The 18,707-nt window shown below is 33.2% G+C and overlaps 1 protein-coding gene and 1 non-coding gene across 6 annotated transcripts in view; one reads left to right on the top strand and one right to left on the bottom strand.

Moving 5' to 3' along the window:
• LOC112683280 overlaps positions 1 to 18,707 on the bottom strand; it is a 271,887-nt gene that overhangs the window by 49,952 nt on the left and 203,228 nt on the right. For all 5 annotated transcript variants that reach the window (XM_025554218.1, XM_025554219.1, XM_025554222.1 and 2 more), the window contains one exon: positions 13,427 to 13,517. In XM_025554218.1, the coding sequence (XP_025410003.1) occupies positions 13,427 to 13,517 (91 nt within the window). The remainder of the gene's footprint in view (positions 1 to 13,426; positions 13,518 to 18,707) is intronic.
• Positions 8,583 to 8,675, top strand: Trnay-gua. The gene is made up of 2 exons: positions 8,583 to 8,619; positions 8,640 to 8,675. It is a non-coding gene; the product is annotated as a tRNA-Tyr (tRNA).

Here is an 18,707-nt window from a genome sequence, read left to right as displayed (position 1 = left end):
TTCCATTATCGTAAATCATATTAGGTTTACCCTTGATTTACCATAAGTACTGGACCTACAATAGTGTAGTAATAAAACGTAAAAATCGTTACGACAATAAATATGTATTTTTCAAGTGGAATTAAAAAAGAATTACAATAATATAATGAATGTGTTAAGCCGTGCGATGTGTCCGTTATCGCTATTTGCTGTATACACATTAAATATAAATTATACGTTTATACCAATAAAAAATTAACGGATAATACTTTTAAGAATGTATAAATATAATTTTTATTTACAAGTGTTAAAAGTAAAAATGTATATTTTAGAATTATAGGTTTTTGAATAAATCATACGTGCCTACTATTAACTGATCCAAAATATTTTTTAATTCACTATTCTAAGTTTGTTAAATAATTTGGTTTTACAATGTTTTATAATTGAAATTCGGTTAAAAATTTATTTTATAAGTTTTAAGGCATCCACTTTGTGCTTATATGTAAATTGGAATAGTTTATAACTAACCATATTACCATCTAATTGATTATTTTCATAAGAATTACTAAGTGTATACATTACATTATGATCAGATATAAATAAAATAAATTATTCTATACCAAGTTGAATATTTGTAAGCACTAAGTAGCTTAAAGCGTTTTGTCATATATTGAAACTAGTTCAGCCGATGAAAAAATGTATACACTTATAATATTATAAGGATATTGATTTTACTAGAAATAAACAATATTATTATTATATAATACTTGTATGTACTTGATTTATAAAAATATTTGACTAATATTCATTTAAATAGTCTGGTGATAATTTTTATAGTGAATCGTTTGGTAAATTACTCCTTCACTATTTCGGTTTTATTTTCAGTAAGCGAAATGGAGGGATTTGAATATTTTTTCTGCAATCGGATCAATTTATTATTATTCTAAATTATTTCCCATCGCAAGTTATATATAAAGAAAAAACATAAAAATACAGAAAAGTTTGTTTTAATTGCCGTCGACCCCCGAGTGTATTTACGGTTTAATTGCCGCGGATCCATGACCATTAGTTCTACAAGTAAATCAAAGAAAATATCCCTGAGGGGCATGCTTCGTTTGTATACGATAGTCTTTGGAACGTTACTTCCTCGATCACCACCTCATCATTCGTTATACGCTGAAAAGAGGATTTTTCCTCTCAGATGTGGTTAGAGTACAGCGTATTTGGTTTAAATAGCGTTCTTAAAATCACTTTTTGACGACCAAAATTAACCGCAATCCTCAGGCAGAAAATGAGATGAACCGAGGGAGAAAAAAAAGAATGAGAGAAATAGTCCTCCATTTGTTTACAAAAGATAAAGTGCTCTTTTAATCGGATTAATACTGGCCTTTGATATAAACAGCTGTTTTTTGCCGAGTTTCCATAAATGAGATATTAAATTATTATCTACCCCTAATGATGTTGACTCGAAAATTAATCTCCTGACTAGTTTTTCTCTGTTACAATTAACAGAAAAAATTGTTCGAGAACCATATTATACTAGGGATATTTTAATTTTTGGATCAAAATATTATACGAGTATTATGGTGAAAACTATTCAAAATATAATATTAACCTAACCATAGCGTAATTTGATGTGTAATATAAATAATAACGTAGAATGTTTGAATTTATTTTCCTATTTTTTTGAATGATTTATGATTAGATTTGAAGCATAGTGTATTATATTTTTATTGTTCTTAAAAATATTATAGAAAAGTTTCATCATTATTATATTACTTTTTTTTTTATTGCTACAGTTTTCATATTGATAAAAGTGGCTGGTACTTGCAATTACTACTTTATAAAGGTAAAACAAAACTTTTAGTAGTCATTAGTGTCTCTGACTGTGAAATCCAGACTCGGGGATGTTATATAATGTATATATATTACGTAAATACATATTAAATATAAGCCCAGATATATCTATTATAATATAAAATTTCCGTAAAAAGTTAAGTAATAAACTTTGAATAAATGTAGACTTGGTAAAACGCAGTAATTATGGAAAAAATCTTTTCTTATTATTATACATTAACAAAGGAATAATTACATATTTCAGTGTATTTTTGAATGATATTTCTTATGCTATTACGAAAATAATTTTATAGATTTTATTATTAAAACATTTTTAGTGTAATGATGAAATAGGTATTATAAAATTTATTAAAGTACAGCGCGGTAATTCGAAAAAAAAAATACTTAAGGATTAACAAACTAAGATAATGATTGTAAGTTTAATAAGTTAAAATAGCTGATATTATTTCTCAGATTAATATTGTGATGGTTCAGTATCCAACTGACCATTTCGCGGGAGTTAAAGCTTAAAATGTTATTAACCGATTATGCGGACTATGGTTATGCGTTTTTCTCGCGTCGTGAAAGATAAAATAAGAGCAGGAAAAATGTTCGTTTTTAGAAAACGGAGTACTCATAATAATTATTATTAAGTTTACCTCCGGTTGTTTTTTGCAGAGTTAAAGAGTATTTGGGTGTGCGGGCATAAGATGTTCATGGTAGCAAACGGGTCGGGGAGGTGGTTTGAAGTCCCATATAATTACGCGCTTAAAACAGGGACTTGTAACCGAAGAAGCGGGCCAAAGAAGAAGTGTTTAAAATTCGGCAGAACGTAAAGGGTTAGAACGAGGGGTGTATAAAATTAACGCTATCTCCGGTTCCTTATTTTCAACATTCTTTTTTTCACGTATACCCATAACAAGTTTTTAGTCGTTAAGTTCACAAAGTACTTGTAGGAAAAAAACATTAGACAGGATTTGAGGGAGATAAAGTTTTAAGGGTGTTTTTGATTTCTTGTAATTTAAAGGGGAAAAAAAACGAAAAATAAACGTTAGTATAAATAATGTGTTTAATGTTTATTATAATATGTGCGGATGCTCAAGTTAACCCACCCGCGATATTTCCAACCACATCTTTAGCTGAAACGACAATAAGTTTAAACAGTATTCCCATCGGTACGTAAAACATTTCGAAAGGTCGGCGCGCCATCGGAAAGCCGAAAACGGACACACGAACGTGAATGGCTCACAAAAATATGTAATACCATATGGTGTTACCTAAAATAGTCATCATCATCTAAACTTTAGATCTTTAGATTCTAAAGACTGCGGATTGTGGGTATAACCGATGTCTCTATCATTCACAAGGTTCCTCAGGTGTTAATAGGATATGAAGTCCGTGAACCGCTTGAGATATTGGATGTATGAAGTTCTTGGGCCATCTCTACTTCTTTTCCCCAGGATCTTTCGTTCAAAGATATTCCTGACAAATGGTTGGTGTTCTATTCATTTCGATTTCCTCTCTAATATGTATCTCGTTATAATCCTTTTTTCCTACATCTTTTAACACTTTCTCATTTGATTTTCATACAACCCGTGTTGTTTCGCTCGATTCCCTCCACATTTCCATTGATTCTAAACGATTTCTTTCGCTATTAAAATCCTACAATAGTACGCCATCTGATATCCGCGACCTTACAGAGCGTCGAGAATAATTGCTCGATGACTGACCTTGGGTGAGGGATGACAAACAAATTGACTGGTGTGTATTATCGTACACGTAAGACACGTACGAGCGCCTAGGACTGCTGTTAGGGAGCGGCGACGGTCGAGCGAATCGTCGACGACGAAGAAACATCAGCATCCGTATACAGCGTTAGTTCCCTCTCCGGATGGTGACGGTCTAATTCAATTGAATCGCCTAAGGTCAGGTAAATTGATTTCGACGCCACTACCGCTGCCGCGAACCACGCTCCACTCGGTCTAATGCAATTTCGTCCGCTACGCGAGCATAGCGTACACGGACGTTTTACCCCTTTGATGATGTTCGGAGTAAACACATTACTTGACTATGGAATACATGCACGGTCGCTTCTACCGCACATCGCAAACGTCTACGGCCGTACGTTAGTTAATTGTTACGCCACATAACACGCGCATGGTTTAAAAGTAAGAGTTCGCGGTGTGGCGTTTTATTTTTTTTTGAAAACTGTATACCGTATGCCGTAACAGTGGCGTGACGAACATGGGCAATCGGGCAATTGCTCTTGTTAATCATTGAAGGCGTGGTGGACACCCGCTATTACATATATTCGTCGCATAACATTCCGGTATTCTTTTGCAAATTATTATTGTTTATAGTAAACTATTGGTCAGGTACCAGTTGTCTTGTTATCGCTTACTTGTAGAAATTAAAACGTTCCATTAAACACAAATAGAGAAACATCAATTTTTAAAAGGTGGTCGGTTACCGAAAATGCATGTTTACCACTTTGAAAATAATCGTGTCGCCACTCCACTACACCGTATCACTTTTCGGTTGGCGTTCATGATTTAAGGGAGGGAAGGAGAAATCTATTGAAACCGCGCGTTTATAATTTCGCGAAGAAGAATAAGTGACGTGGTATGTAATAAATCCATAGGTAGCTGGCGCACGCGAGCGCAACCACGTCTTGGGCTGTTGAGGGGCACACGCTCGCGAGTGTGCGGTGCACACGAACGTTTACATTATTTTATTGCGATTAAAGAGCAGGCTTAAGTTTCGGTGACGACAAATGGCGCACCAACAAATGCGGTCTGCCGCAGATAAGAGGAACGGGTAAAACGTCGCGACGGCGATATTAGCGCGGCAATAAATAGAATTAATCACGGTGGCTGAACAACACACGCGCGCGCACACACACAACCCCCCTCCCTCCGGTCCCGTGCCTATGCGTTATCAATTAACGGCGGTCTCTGTTTTCCGTTATCTCTGTGCGCGTATGGGGAGAATCTGAACGTGTGTGTGTATGCTCTGTGTTTGCGCGAGATTCAAAAATATAACGTCTCACTCGCTCGCCTCGCACACGACAACTGCGTGAAAATCTTTCTTTGCTTTGTAAACACAACTTTATGGAACGCTACAATATGATGTACCGTGTGGCGTACACTCGATTGTGACGGCGCGCTTATTTTTAACGCAAACACCGCGTTTTATAATGATGTTGATTTTGAATCTCTGAATACATGTATAGTTTAATATGTACATATTACGATAGAACGTTTGAATATGTTTGCGAAACACACAAAAAAGCGTTATTCACAGGACCACGGATTGATGAATATTTCAGAGGTGTAATGTGTGTGTCTTTCTCTTATAAATATAATTTCGTTGTATCATACGTGTGTGAGTTTCACCTCTGAAACAACATAATATCGGCAAAATATATTTTTAATGCCGTGTTCAACGTAAATCCGAATCGCGTCCGATGCATTCGTTTTCTCATTATTCCGGCAAACGCATGCATGTTCAAAGTCGATTTGCGTCCGATGCGTACGATATTTATTTGTCTAGATGTACTAACTACTAAACCGTGATTCACATTCATTTTAAATGTGAACACGAAGAATGTAATTATTAAATGAATACGCCGTCCGTTTTTGCATCCGAAGCGTCGAAAACCCAATTGATTTGTTTTTCAAATCGTGCGGCGAATGCGTCCGATGCGATGTCGAACGTGTCAGACGCAAACACCATCCAGATTGGACAGGTTGTTTGCTGGTTTGTTTCTATTTTCAGATTCAACGGATTTACGATGGATATGGCGTAAGTCTAACATTAAATATATCACTTGTTAAACAATTAATTATCTTAAAATATTTCGTATACATAAACGCCGAAAATAAACACTGTATATCGTATACGACGGTTTTGTTGAATCAATCCGTAAAAAATAGTCCAGAATTTTTATCAAAAGAAAAATAAATAGGGTTTTTACATTAGTTTTATAATAAAAAATAAATCAAACTTCGTGGCACGTAACATGTTGTCATTACTATGTATATATTTAATTTATATTTAACAAAGCGTTTGTTATGAGTGAATGAAGTCCATGGCATTGTAGTACGTTTTTTTGTTCGTTTCAAAAAGTTATAACTACAGTAAATTAAACTAATCAAATCCAAAATACGTAATGGAAAAATCCAGTAGGGAAGCACAAAAAAAAAAAAAAATAATAATAAAAAAATAAGGGTCAAGTGAAGGACGATTGACATGATGATGTTTTAATCGTTAATGGATGAAAAAGAAACCTCTGTTGGGATTATTCTCTTTATATATATATATATATATATATATATTTATTTATATGTTTTTTTAAGGGTGGATTTTTTTTTTGTAAGGGATTCGAACGTCTTTTAGACGTCTAGAAGGGGGAATTGATCCTTGAGGGATGATGGAAAAAAGCGAAAAAAAAGAGGGCAAAGGTGTTCTCCTTATCTGGAAATCCGTCGCCGTTAAGAGTTATGATAGTCAGGGACCCTTTGGTAAACAAGAAGTCCGTAATAAATAAATACGGAAGGTGAAAAAAGTGAATTATAAATAACAATAGTAATAGTAATAATAATAATGAAAATAATAATAAGTAGTAATAAAGAAAATATCTGAGAAGAGACATTCAGAAACAAAAATAAGTAATTTGAAAAAAGAATTGAACGAGTGACCGAGTGGATGTCAATTTTTATACTTGTTAAAAACGCGTTTTTCTATAGAAAGGGGATTGATACCTTTATGAGTATTGAATGTGACGATGTTAGAAAAAAAAAAGATGATTGTATTCTTTTCGACGCTCAATCAAAAACCAATCATCTTGGGAAAAAACAAACCCGTCGATTCACACACGTCTGGTAATGGATTTATAACGTATTTTATATGTATGCTTTCCCCTCGGCGCAAATAACAAAAAAAAATAGAAGGCATGTATAATGTAAGGGCGACAATCGCCCGTAAATATGTGAAAATGCGCGCGTGCGACTCTCTTCATTTGCCATGCAGTCGCTACTCAACGACATTATATTTATATATATATATATACGCGTCAACTGAGGGGACGAAGGATATAACGAGAAAAAAAATAGAAAAAGAACGACATGCTCTAACTCCAGGATGCGAAGAAAATCCTAAACGACGGTGCTGTTGGTTATATGAGTATGCACGTATATAACGTACAATATGTGTTTTTTTAGTCGAAAAATACATATACCTGCATTTACTCAGCTGGGCTGTTAAAGGCGAACTTTTCGACATTTAAATGATAAGAATTGCCCTGAGCATGATAAAACGCGATTTTTGTTTGCATGTGATTTAGTTATTGTGAGTGCGGTGACAGTATCGGTTTTTCGATGAAAACAAAAGGTGTCGTCTTGTGTCTCTTGCGCACGCATGAAGTGGATGGCGACCGGAACCGGAAGTGTCTTGGTGGAAAACGCCGGTTGGGGGAACTGGACGTTCATCCGGTCGACACACCACATAGCAGTGGACGACAGAAGGTTTGGTTCCGGCCACGTTCCATTGTTCGTAGGTAGAGGGGAAATCAGGGACTAGAGTCCGTCCGAACATATTGTTGTTATACGATATTGTTCTGCAAAGGATGCCGTCGATGCCAAAATAATGGTGTAAACAATTCGCCTTTCAGTGTATAAGGTGTGACAATTTTATCGTATTATTTGTAAGTTATTTAACTATAAAAAAAACGGAATGTTTTTTCTCTCATAAATTCAAAAGATAGAATTACTTAGTTCAACAGTCACTGATAATATATAAATAAATAGGTTATACATATAAATAAATAAATACTTAGCCCGCAATATTATACGTGTAATGTAGGATTTTTAATTAAATTTCTTCGTCAGGTACCTATTTAGAAAGTCAATAAAATATAGTCGTGTCTTTGTAAATAATTGATACGTTTTTAATGTGAAACCGATCATACATTAAATTAATAATAATTCTCCAGGCTAAATATTTATTTATTTATCTGTATAAATAATCAATTTTTATAATTATTTAAAAATATTAATAATTTACTAATTTACTAATTAATTATTGACTAATAATAAACGATAATAATTGGTACCAGTTCTTAGTAAAATAAAAAATAATTACCCATTATAACAATTGTACTTGAATATCTGGTTTTAGTGTATTAATTATTACACCTAATTAAAATTATAACAGTTTTCAATCAAAGAAACCAATTAAGATGGAAAAGTTAAGTACATCCAGATTAAGTTTATTGCAATAAAATTGGACATAATTATATAAATTGCTTTACCTAATATAAAAAAGATACATTATTATTAATATTGGTAGAAGCCAAATAATATCGAAATGATTCTTTTGCCAAATAAAATCTAAGTAGGTAAATGGATAGATACCTATACAGGCAACTATTGTTTTTTAGTTGATAGAATTCTAAAGAAGTATATATGAGTAAATTTATACATATCAATATTAGTTATAATATTTTATAATTTATATTTATAGTGATCTACATAGATAATACTTTAAGTAAACTCAATAGTCTAAACTACCGAATTTTTAAATTGAAAAACCATAACAATTATATTAATCACGCTATCAATATAATAATAACGAAAAATGTTTGGTATGTAAAATTTTAATATAATTTGTAGCAGTTATAGTTTACATATAATTTTTTTATTAATTTAAAGTAAAATAAATACATGAGTAACTCTTAAATTAGAAAAAAATCATGAGTTCTTCAACTGCCTTCGATAGCTCAGTTGGTAGAGCGGTGGACTGTAGTGGCTGAAAATTTCACAGATATCCATAGGTCGCTGGTTCAAATCCGGCTCGAAGGAATGAATTTTTTTGTGTATTTTTTTCCCTTAGAATTTTATTTATATATTATATTTATATTAATTTATTTAGTTAATAAATTGTACCTGAATGTTTTTTTTTATTAACTTTTTTTGTCTTCTTTTTAATTTTTTTTTTTTTAACTTATGTTTTAGAATATAGTGGTACCTATTATAATACAACCATGCATGTTATTCATAATTACCAAAACTAAATTGAATAATAGTTTAGAACTATTTATTTATTTTTAAACAACTATTGATACTACATAACAATATAACATAATTTCTGTAAGTTTATTGATTTTTGTTATTTTACCGGTAATACAGTAGATATATAGGTACAACTAGAACGAATAAGTCGTATGATTTTGTAAACAATTTAAACAAAATTAAAGTATATAATGCCACAATATAATTTTTAACATTATTATAACACTTGTTTATATTAAATATCTAAAAATTAGTACCTATGGTATATTTGTTTATCATTAGAATATAATGCACCCTACAGTATAAAAATTGAGTATTGAGTATTAGTATACATTTTTCCGTAGGTTACTGTTGATCAACAAGAAAATAATTACTATTTACTTATAAGAAAAGTTAACAAATAAAAATTACATTTTATGATAATTTATTGTTTCATAATACTTAAAATGATTTTGAACTGATATTATATTTTATAAATATTAAAAAATATATAAGTCCATTAAAATAAATCATATCCCTGATGAAAACTAATAATTTGCAAATATAATAAATCAGAAAGACTTAAACTTGTGTTTTAATCGACAAAACATAATCGCTCTATATCGCAGAATGTAATCGGTCGGAATGATAATACACGAAATCGTAATAAAATAACTTTGACTAATTTTTCTATAAAATGCTAGACTGATATTGTATTTGTATTAATTCGTATCCCTGTGTATGGTTTATGCATAGTTAATATGAGTACATACATAAATGTGTAAACGAGACACGAGTCGATTTTCCTATTGGAGTCGGATCTGTTTAATCGTACCACTGGTAAAATGTCGATGACGCGTTGAGCTAACGTCTTGAGGACATGATTTGGGGTTGAATGTGTGTATATATATATATGTGTGTGTGTGTATATGTGTATTTATGTGACGTTTGAGTGAGTTGTCAGTTTGCGTATGTGGGAACTGGGGAGAGGGTTGGTCGCGTGGACATTTTGGATGCAATTCGTTAAAACTGCGTACGTGAGGAAAACGCACAATTTTACAGAAATCAGGTCTTCGTGAGATTACACACATTGACGACGATATGTACGATCGGCAACGTTGGGGCGGCAGGGAAGGAGAGCGCACTCGACAGAAGTCCACTTGCTTACACCGTCGAGTTGATAAAACTTATAATTGGCACCCCATTGATTTCATCGAGAGCATTTTTTTTTACTGTTGTTTTAATCTACACGCGGGGAAAATCCGAGACGGTAACTTGGTTGGTCATAGTTGGGGGTGGATGGCAGTTATGTTATTATTATTATTACACGTGCGCGTGCGGACGCGTTCCTTCCGGTTAGCAGCAATTTATTTTCCACGTTTGTCTTTCGAAGACAATGGGCTCGAGATTTATACATTATTGTTTTTATTTATATTCATATATATTTTTTTCGCCTCAACCCAGGGCGATAAATCAAATGAAACGAGCATGTGTAAGTGCTATGACATTAAAAATGACAACGGTAAAAAGCTACTCCCCACCACACAGAAATATGATGTATTTAAACGCACGAGTTTGAAAAATATTCGTGCTGTTTTTTGTACACGCTTTTAATGTGTATATATATATTTTTTTTATTATCACACATTTTTTTTGCGGTTAACTTATGTGAAAAAAAAAAGAAAAACAACGATGAACATATACACAATGTATGACTGTCAGATATTTCCTCGAAAAAAAAAGAATACAAAATAAAATCGTGACGCATGTGAATAAGACCGGAGACACGTACAGCAACAGGTAGGCAAGTGCGGTTTTTTCAAATTAACAGTGGTATAATACTACATACACACCCACATGTTCACACACCCCTCGTGTATGGGAGGAAAAAAAAGTAAACGTAAGAGATTAGCTGTCGCTAATAGTTTGTCGGAGGGGATTCTATAGACGATATTATTGCTTGGTATGTGCCAAGTTTACCGAACCGCTTTTGCCCATGTGAGGTCTCGAAGACATATTTGCGGTGTGTTCATCAGTGTCCCTACTCTGTACATAGCCAGTTCTAAATCTCTGGGATATTTGTCAGTGCGGGTCAAAGGATAGCCATTTCTTCCGATGTTATGAAATGCAATTCCCCAGCAAAGTGTTCGGATTCCAGAAATTCACAAGGAATACGCGTTCCTGCAAGACCATTATTATAGATCACGTATGTTACATTTGCATGACATCATAGCATAACTATTGTCGATTTTAAATGTGCAAAATGTATACAGCAGCAAAAAAAGACAGCAAAACAATTATAAACACGCGCACGCCCACACACACACAAATAGACGATATTTGATATTTAAGTCAACTGCGCGATGGATATACATTTCTAGACTTATGTCCTTTCACCCTCAATGACGATCCATTCGTGAAGTTTAGGAATCGTTTCCGAGCAACGTGACATTCGAATATATGTATAAGTATATAGTTCCACATTCGTTTGATACATGCAAAATTATTCGCCTAACTGTAAACACCGGGTAAAAACCAAAGGCGTGCTCGCATATTTACAAGATACACTTGCATGCATATTGCAGGATTTCGGACTGATGGCAGTGCGTTCACAAGTGTGTTGGTGTGTAGATGTGTGTGGAAATGTTTTCGAATATACATACATTAAAATATTCCCGTCGAAGGGTGTATGCGTAATGTGTTCGGTAGGAAAACTGGCTGAGGAGGGGCGAAAGGGTAAAGATTTTAAATGCGTATTTTAAGATGTCAACTCAGTCGTATGGATGGCAGGCGAGGAGCGAGACACGCGTATATGCATGGGAATTAGCATTATGTTCCGTATATATATATAGGTACGAAGTGTTGGGTGATCCGTCGTCGAGTCGAGCACATGAATGTTTTAGCACGCATTCAGATTAGAGTGTATGTGTACGTCAAAAACCCTTTTTTAACCCTTAGAACGGAGTTTTTTGTTTTTAAATTTTGTTTTAATCGGATCCCGAATGCAAATGACTGGCGGAAAACAAAAAAAAAAACTCAAATTTACATCGGATGCGTAGCTCACGTGTCATATTCTATCGATGTATCAGCTGTATTATTATTTTAACCGTTATATTATACCTCATCACATGAAAATTCACTCACTGCCTTGCACCGACGTCATTTTGTTATCATCGTACAATTTTTCGATGGCAAAGCAGATCCTTTATGTATATTTTATATTATTATTATTATTTATTATATTGTGCAGAGGAAAAAAAAATACCGGCCGACGGCAGTAATTTTTTTTTAATAATTTTTTTTTTTTTGTTCTCCTTTACCTTCTCAGAGCGTTGCACATGGTAGTAATATATTCATAAGAACCACTGCGGAATTAATCACCCTCTCCGGTTTTCGCGTTAGCATATCTCTCGGGACGTCGGTTGTTCCTCTTGTGACACCATCGCACGTGAACGCGTACAACGAAAATCCCCAATGTAATTTCTGATTAACTAAAAAAACGACCACTTCCCCATAATGTTTTATTTCTACAATTTTTAAATTGGACTTATTTAGGTTATATGGATCGACGACGAGAAACAGTGCTCGAAGCAATCTACAGCTTTACCAACAAAATTACTTAGTTTTCTTCAGTTTACGCAATGCTAATAATATAAATGACGTTGTCTGTAAACAATGAATAAGGTTATAGGAGACAGTAATTTGTGAAAAGTATCAATTTACCGATGAATAAAACCAGTTTACACTAATATATGTTCAAAAATAACATTATTGAAATAAATACAATTTTCTCTTCTATATTTCATACATCGAATGGAATACGATATTAGCCAGAAGAAAATGTGTTGATTGTGAGATTAAAATGTTATTATATTTAAGGATGTACCGAAGTTTTGCTCGTTATGTTCTTATGCAAGACCGATTTTTTGTGCAATTCACGCTTTCATCCACAGTTAAAATGTTTTGAATATTAATATTTAGATTTTAAAAATTTAAGCTCTTATGAATTCTTTCAAGTTGCTGTAGTTATACGTAGTTTTGGGATTTTCTTAGGGTTTAATGTATATATATTTTCATTTCAATGTAATTGTTGTTATTGTTTAAAAACCAAATAAAATAATAATAAAAAAAACTAAAAAATAAAAAAGGGGAAAATGAAGAATAATAATTGCTTTTATAAAACGTTAAAAAAATAGATGGTGAAAATAACGAGGGAATAAATTCGAAATTGCTTGTTATAGAGCCTGCCTGGTGTTGCATGGAAAGTTCGTGCTTTTTCACCTGATGTTTGAAATTATATTTTTTTTTTCAGTTGATAATAATAATGACGGACCGAGGTGCTGTTATTAAAAAGTTGTGCCAGGGAAGTTCGTGGGGGTAGAGAAAGCATGCTCAAATGCATTCAACCGTTTTTCGAATCGTAATGAGATTATGCGTACGGTACGGTGGCGTCTCTCAATACGCAGAAAGAAGCGTGAAAAATATTTAGAAAATAAACACATAATAATACGTATATACGAGGTAGAAATTAAAATAAAATATATATTTAATAAGTCACTCACCTTCTGGACCAGCAGTGTCAGTGGCGAGTTTGTGCTGAAACGCCTTAAACGGAAAATTGGTCTGTAACCAAGGTGAAGGTTCCAAGTATTTCTGTAGAAAAATAAAAAAAATAGAGTTAGTCAAGTACTTTTGTAGTAAAACAGAGTGGGAATAATTATTCACGTTATCTGTTGCAACATCCCCGTTTCACGCAAACAATAATATATTCCGGTCATGTAGACCCTTTTATCGTATGTTTTGTCAGGCAGATGTCTTGGGTGTACGTGAATGGAGTTTTTTTTTAAGCATGTCAGTTCTTCTTACCCTCGGAATAAAGGCGAAAGTCATATATTCTTAACCCGGCCAATTGAATGAAATAGCCTTCGGATCGAAGGCAAAAAAAAATATAAATGTATATATATATATATAAGAAGAAAGATAAATGCGTGTCCGGCAGAGTCCACACACGCAGATGTTGAAGATATTGGCCAGTGATATATGTACGTGCGAGGGCAAACTATATGGGACGCGCGCCACCCCGTACGTGTGTTTAAGTATTCTAGTCCGTCGTACGCGACGATACTCTTGTTCGGACACGAATGATTTGCTATGTTTTTAGGACAAAACTATTAAATAAAAAAAAAAAAAAAAAAAAAAAAAAACCGTTTCCCGGACGAGTGTGTTGCCTGCAGGAGTGGGCATTATATGAGGGTAGCATACGAGAAAGGGTGACCGTCAGTCGTAATATTCTGACATACGAGTATGGGATTTATGCTCACTGTTATCGCATACATATTGCAAGGTTTTCATCGAAAATACTCTGCGTATTGTGATTTATTTTATTGGACACGAGTGTATACTAAACTCGTGTCGTATGCACACGTTGGACGCATAACGGGATTTACATTTTTCCTGATTTTATTTGTAATAAACGTCCGAGTAGTAAATAGTAAATGTTCGATAATTTATTCGTCTTCATCGTGTTTCAAAAATAACTTTCGATGTTAACGCGATCGATAATCGCAATGGATTAAAAGTTAAATATAATTTACCATTTTATTCGCCTCGATGACATAACATTATGTTTCTTCGAAATGTTTAATATACGTCTATATGATTAATAATTGAGAAATAATATTGTATGTTATGTTTATTCATACTCGGTGAATATACTTGTCGGACAATGATGTACCCAAGGGGAGGCTTTTCAGTTGGCTGAAGCCCCTCCTCCAAAAAATATGAAGAGAGTGATTTTTGAAAGTTTACGTATTATTTTCACTTTTTGAGGCTGGTTATAGTTCCAACCAATCACTTCATAAATTTGTTAAAAAAGGGTACAATAATTGGAAAAAAGTTGGAAAAAATCGAAAAACATGAAAATTTAAATTATCATTAGGAAGCTAATCATTTTATGGATGTCATATTAAGTTATTAATTTATACTTTACCAATAAGTAAAATATTTTAAACGACAGATATAGATATTTCTACTGCAGTTAACCAAGTAGAAAGTGTAGTGTCTATTCTCCGTCAACTTAGAAGTAATGCCGAAATTGAATTTAAGCAATTATTTCTAAAAGCACAACAAATTGCCTCTAATTTATACATGACTATGTTTATACTCAGACTAAAAAAACACCAAACTAAACGATGTAATGCATCATCAAAAAATATTGAAGAATACTATGGATGTTAAATATTTATTCCTTGGATTGATTCATTTCTTAATAGTCTTTCTGGTCGACTTTTAAAACTAAAAATCTTCTTACAAATTTTAAATGGTTTTTTTGTCGCAAAGGCCGAATTCGAACTGTGGTATGAAAATTTTAAAAACTGTTGCTATATTGTACCACTAAACGTAAATTATGGTTTAAATTTATGTGATTTGAAAATATTTGCAACGGTACCAGTAAGTAAAAATCAAAAGATGTCTTAGAAATACAATGGGGCAGTCACGTTTAAATGGAATGGCAAATTTAAGTATACATCGAAAATACAAATTATAGAATCTGAAGTACTAAAAGTTCTTTCTGAAAAAGGACCCAGGAAACTTAAATTTTAAATTAATTTTTGATAATTTAAAAATGAATAGTAATTGTTTACTTGTGTGTAAGGAAAGTCAGAAAATGATTAAGCTCCCTCCCAAACAAAAATCCTGGGTGTGGGCCTGTTGTCGGTCGATCTTCTGGTTTCCAATATTTCCTACTTTCAAGTCATGATACTCACGGAGAGGGTATGTGTTAGGGTTGTGTGAGGGTATATCGAGGGAGCTAATGAAATCACACGATCGAGTGCGAAACGACACCCAAAATTTATGAGCCGCGTAATTTCCGTTATTTTATTGAACTGAAAACCGCGTAACGTTTTGGTTACCTTTATCCGGTAAAATAGAATTATAGCAGCACACTGTATTCGGTATGAAACGAATTAGTGTGTTTCATTTTGAGTGAACAGCGACGTACATACCCGAGAAAAAAAATAATCTGACAAACGTTGGCGCTTTTGCCAGCTGATATCACTTAACTAAATAAAATTTAACAGCTAAAGTTTTGCAAATGGAATATGTTTTAAATGGATTTCGTGTGTGCAAGTCTACATAGAAGTTTGTCTTCACAAAATCGTTTTCCAGTGTCTTTTGGCTTAACGGAAGTATTGTATGGAAGAAAACACACACACATACATGTACGTAGGAAAGGGATGGGAAATCGACTTCCGCTTTTGTGTGGTATTACCCCTTTTTTCTTCCCACCCTTTCTAAACAGCAAATCTTTCTCGGTACGCACATCCGCACAACACATACACATATACACACACATACACACTCACCCCAATCGCATTCCCTTGGCTGTTTTAAATAGTTTTTGCTGCCACCGACGACGATGATGACGACGACGACTGCTTTCTCCGAAATTAACACACCGACCCTGTTTCTGTCTTTTTCGCTCCCACGATGATGTCGAAGAGTGGTGGCGGCGACGTTCTTTTATGTGCGACTTGCGCGTGTGTATATATCGTTCATTAAAGGCCAGACCGAAAATGAGAAAAAGCGTCGAACTTAAACGATTTTGCATTCAAACAAAAGCGAACGTTTTCCCCCGTTGCGAATCTCACTAATGGAAAATATTGTCATTCTGGTCCGACCGAGAATTTCTCCGACATTTGGAATGGCAAGGAAGAAAATGTATTTCCGATTAAGAACATTGACAATTGCCCAAATATAAAAACTATTCGATGGATAAGTTTTGCTTCACTTTATGTGTATGTTTTAATAATAACGATTTCATTCAATTCTTCGAAAATGTAAATATATGTGCAATATTGAGTATTGCAATCTGTCGTTCAAATGAACAAGAATCTTTTACACTGCCACTGCCAGAAGGAGCAATGGTAATTTTCATACTAACTGTCAATAGTACAAGCTTATGATTTTAAATTATTTAAATCTTGTCCATCATTAGCATCCGGACAATGTCGGTAAATAAAGTGAAAAAAAAAAACAATAATGAAAAAAAAAACGGAAGAAGCTCTTCGATCCGGTCCTTTCATTAATAATTCATTAATTGCGGTTATCAGGATCGTGGAAGACGGTAATTTTTCCCCCGATGATGATTTTGACACTGGTAGTAGGGCAAAAACTAAACTAAAGGAAAAGAAATACTCAACAATTAAATGCACAAAAATCTGCAATCTAAACTGTTTTAATGTCGGTAATTGAATGGCCGTGCCTGGGTCATTGTTATTCACCGTAAAAATGCCCTTCCGACACGGAACGACCTGACAATTGCCGAGTTGAGGGGAGAAAAAGGAAAAAAAAACGTTTGCGTAACATTAACTGCAACCACTGATTGAAAAATAAAAAAAAATGAGACTGTGTAAATAGTGCGTACAAAGGTTTGGGGTCGCTGTATATTATTCTATAAGTTGTTATATAATAAATAATAATCAATAAATATATGTTATTTTGACAGAGTAAAATTGATAGAATATGATACAGTACATATTATTATAATATTATTGTTGTGTCCGGGATAAGTAAATAAAAGACGATAAGTATTATTACTAGAGCTTATAACTTATAGCTTTAAAAATTGTAGATACAAGTGCTTAAATATGCACTAAAAATACAAAAATATGTAAAAAAAAAAATGTAAAAAAAATTTTAAACTCTAATTATTAAAATATCGATTGCGTCGCTATATGATACAAATAAATATATAATTTAAACCAAAAAAAGAAGAATTAATTAATTAACACGTGTTAATTATAAATATAAATAATTAATACTACTATAATTTCTTGTTATTATTAAGAAAAAATTTTTTAAATAAGATTAAAAGACTTAAAAAAGCAAAACAGCAAATAACAAATTTTTAAACACGCAAAAATATGCAATATAAAATTTCGTATTTAGTTTCTTAGTTATCTGAAACATATGTATAGCTCACATAAGTTCTTTTAGGACCTCACAAAAAAAATATGTAGATGCTACAAGTTACTCGTATGAGTCCTGATTATTACTAACGTACAATTCGTTGCTGAGTTTTAGACTTGATCAAATTTATATTATGGTATTAAAAATCAATAAACATAAAATTAACGTTAACATTTAAACAGTTATATTTCATATTTTAAAATTTTATGATTAAAAAAAAAAGTGACAAAATCAAATCACTTAAATTCGAATACTATTTACATATTTGAGTCGAATAACTTTTAATTAAAGGGACATACATTTTTTAAACTCGTCTTCCAAGAGAAATTTATTTTTTGACTATGAATATGTCTTATTTCCAATGTAATAGATTGCACGTGGAAACGATTTTCTACCAAGGGGAAAAAAATAAAATTTAAGTAGAAAAAAACTGCCTTTGATAAACCGCAGAATTTTGTTCGAAACCTAAAACGTATAATGTACATAACATATTATCATTCCACGTAATTGCGGACCGAATTATAATATATGAATAAATTATTGCACCTATTACTACGAGTTGCGATAGGAGCAATAATAACTGTATAACGCGTGAGTTAGGGAAAAAGCGTAGTTTTTGATGTTGTTACAACGACGATAACGACCTGCAGACGTATAATAATAATAATTATAACAGTGTACGGCGACGGGGAGATGATGCGAATCGTTTTCGGAGCGCTTTGAAATCGCGTCGCGGCTCAATCCTTTCGTGCACGCGTATTGTAATAGTAGTACTCGGGGCGTTTTTTCGGCAACGGGGATGTGACGGGAGACGTCGTCGGTCGGCGTGCCGACGGTGAACGTTACGTAGGCGGACGGAAGACGAACGGA

Source organism: Sipha flava, unplaced genomic scaffold, assembly GCF_003268045.1.
Source record: "Sipha flava isolate LNK unplaced genomic scaffold, YSA_version1 222_pilon_pilon, whole genome shotgun sequence".
Classification (NCBI taxonomy): Eukaryota; Metazoa; Arthropoda; class Insecta; order Hemiptera; family Aphididae; genus Sipha; species Sipha flava.
The sequence above is the reverse complement of the archived record's forward strand: the minus strand, read 5'-3'. Positions and strand labels throughout refer to the sequence as shown.